Source organism: Triticum dicoccoides, chromosome 4B (assembly GCF_002162155.2).
Source record: "Triticum dicoccoides isolate Atlit2015 ecotype Zavitan chromosome 4B, WEW_v2.0, whole genome shotgun sequence".
Lineage (NCBI taxonomy): Eukaryota > Viridiplantae > Streptophyta > Magnoliopsida > Poales > Poaceae > Triticum > Triticum dicoccoides.
Genome location: NC_041387.1, coordinates 529,355,689 through 529,358,572, shown reverse-complemented (window position 1 = coordinate 529,358,572; position 2,884 = coordinate 529,355,689). Strand labels below are relative to the sequence as shown.

The 2,884-nt window shown below is 46.1% G+C and overlaps 1 protein-coding gene across 1 annotated transcript; it reads left to right on the top strand.

Moving 5' to 3' along the window:
* Positions 1–1,022: 1,022 nt before the first annotated feature.
* LOC119292786 lies at positions 1,023–2,506 on the top strand. Its single transcript, XM_037571489.1, has 4 exons — positions 1,023–1,409; positions 1,846–1,915; positions 2,024–2,228; positions 2,328–2,506. The coding sequence occupies exons 1-4, from the start codon at positions 1,210–1,212 to the stop codon at positions 2,504–2,506; spliced, it is 654 nt and encodes a 217-aa protein (XP_037427386.1). The 5' UTR covers positions 1,023–1,209.
* Positions 2,507–2,884: the final 378 nt, after the last annotated feature.

Here is a 2,884-nt window from a genome sequence, read left to right as displayed (position 1 = left end):
AGAGGTTCATTCGTTAACGTTGCGTCCTGTTGGTTTTAGCACATGTGGCTTACAGAATTCTGAAATTAGCAAGACAAAAGATGTTAAATCACCAGTACATGCCTCACTTTTAACAAGGGAATATTTCTGCAGCCAATTCACGTTCATTCTGTATATCTGCAAATTCAGTATGTACAGCAGTAGCAAAAGAGCAAATATTTCTTGTATATTTGAAGCTGTTGTGTGTACATCCAAATATTTCAGTATGTAGCAACAGGTTCATACGTGAATGTACGTCCAAATCGACGTGCATAGCAAAACAACAGCAGTAGCAAGAGCAAATGTTTCTGTATGTAGATCGACTCACGTGTTTTTTGAACATCCACTTTCACTTTCACTTCAGGTGAAGCAAAACAACAAAGATTTATCTTATCTGTGCATCACCATTCAGTCGGCTACAGCAAGAACACCAACGATTTTAATCTACAGCAAAACAACAGCTTCAGAGGGGCCGGGTCGCCGTCGCATGGAGGCAGCGCCGCCACCACTGGGTCTCCCTCGCCTGGGCCAGTGCCAGGTCGCTGGGTCGTGGACATCGCCGTGGCCAGGGTCATCTCGGTGGCCGTCTCGTCGCCGTTGGGTGGGGATACCGTCGGTGCCGCCGCCAGCGCGCGCCAGATCGCCTGGGGCATCGCGGTCGCGTCGTGCCTCCATCGTGGCCTCCGAGTGGCCGTCGCTAGGGGAGCGGCGTCGGCCTCCAAGTCGCAGTCCAGTCGCCGCCGCCAAGTCTCGCCCTCGCCTGGGTCGAGATTCGTTTTTTTTTCTTGTTCGCTAAAATTTTCACAAGACAGAACGTAAGCAGGGGGGGTTATGTGTAAAACAATTGTTAAGTGGATGGTCATATTCCCACCTCCAATCCCTGCTGTACGTCCTCGATCCGATGGGCTAGGATGAAAGTTTTCAGTTTTTACTGATCAAGAGTTTTCACTTGATACTTCGCCCCTCATCTTAGCACCCATGCATTGGAAGAGGTCTTATCTTCTCCTTTCCCCAAGTGTAAACCCTAGCTACTTGTAGCCAACTCTTAATTCAGGGTATCCGTGAGTGGATTGGTCGGTCAATATCCTGCTATTTCCTCTGATCTGCTGATTGATCCTCTAGATCCAGCCTTTGGGCTTCTCTCCCTAACGCGTGCCCGATCCGATCGATCTGCAGACTCAGAATCGGTCGATGGGGTCCTTCCTCTCGTCGGCTGCCGGTGCCACGGGCGAGGTTGATCATGGCGCACGCGCCCACCGCTCTCCTACCATAAAGGAGTGCACCCGCCTTATGACAAACCAGGAGCTAGCTCGGTTAGACGGATACGATCCAGTAAGCTTCCAAGAACTCATGGCCAGAGGAAATGCTGGCCGCCCCACGTTGTTACAAGAGTACGTTCATCCTACCTACACGCTCATTACCCCATCCCCAGCTAGTTTAGCTACTCCCTCCATTCACAAATATAAAATGTTTTAGATATTTCAGTATGACTACATACGGATTGAAATGAGTTAACAAATACACTAATGTGTATATACATCCAATTTAGAAAAAAAGATATTTCAGTATGGACTACATATAGACCGAAATGAGTTAATAAGCACACTAAAATGTCTCTATATACATCTGATTCAGAAAAAAACTACTCCCTCCGATCCAATAGAGTACGTCAATTAATTTCGACCAGAGGGAGCAGTAGAACATCTTATATTTGTGAATGGAGGGAATACCTAATTTCTTCTTTCATGCACATATAGTTATTTAAAGAATTGTGTCGAATAACGAATGAATGAAAGGATCATGTTTACTTTTTGTTTTGATCGACAGCGAGGCTGACTCCGCCGCCGTTTGTAAGCTTGTCCGCTGCGCCCTCAAACACTACAACTCCAAAAACCCGGTAGGTACTCCCAACAACTCAGGGGACCCCTAGCGGCTTCCCAATTCTATAATCTTTGGTTTCGATCCTCTTGGATGTGCATCATGTGCTAGTACTGGCTTGACGCAGGGCGTCGACTTCGAGTATCCCGCCGAGCTGACAACGGAGATGAAGGCCACTGGTATCAGTTTCAGGAAACGTTTCTGGTACCACGTCGGTTTCTTGGCGCGCCGGAGGAATGCTGGCGCTGATGATGAGTTGCAACACTTCTTTGCCGAGCTACGCTTCAATGAGTGGACCCGCAGACCAAATGTTCAAACATGCACCATCTTAGGTACATAATCAACCATACCAGCTAACCGTGCTGTATATATATGCAATTTGATCAGCCCTAGCTAATTCTCTGTATGTCCTTCCCTATTTATGTCGACAGAAAAGCCGTTGTGCCGCTTCAGAAGCAGGTGTGCTTTTTGTACAGATGGGTCTAAGGTTTTGCACCCAAGTGATACGGAATTTGCGTGTGGAAAGGAGGGGCACGAAAAGGAATTCTTCAACAAGAAAGATATGCAAGTGTGGCCGATTGATCCTATGAGACATGCATCACAGATGTAGAATACTTACGGTTTTCTTATTTGTCATCCTTGTTGTTTAATTTCCTGGATCATAAGAGAAATAAATTGTTGTCCGAGCTTCACCATGCACAGGATCCTTGCTTTTTGAGCACGAAGACGTCTATAAAATTTGAACAACTGGAGAACTAAATCAAAATGTATGCTGTAAGCTAGCTTATCGCAATCCATAAGCGGACCCTCAAATACTCTGTTCAGGATTAAACTTTGGCCATTGGACATAGGTGGCATATGCAATCCATAAGCTGACCCTCAGATACTCTGTTCAGGATGAAACTTCAGTGCTATAGGCTTCTATGCTTAGCGATTGAAAAATGAAAATGGAACAGAGATTTAAAGTATTGGACATCAAGTTCTTGTA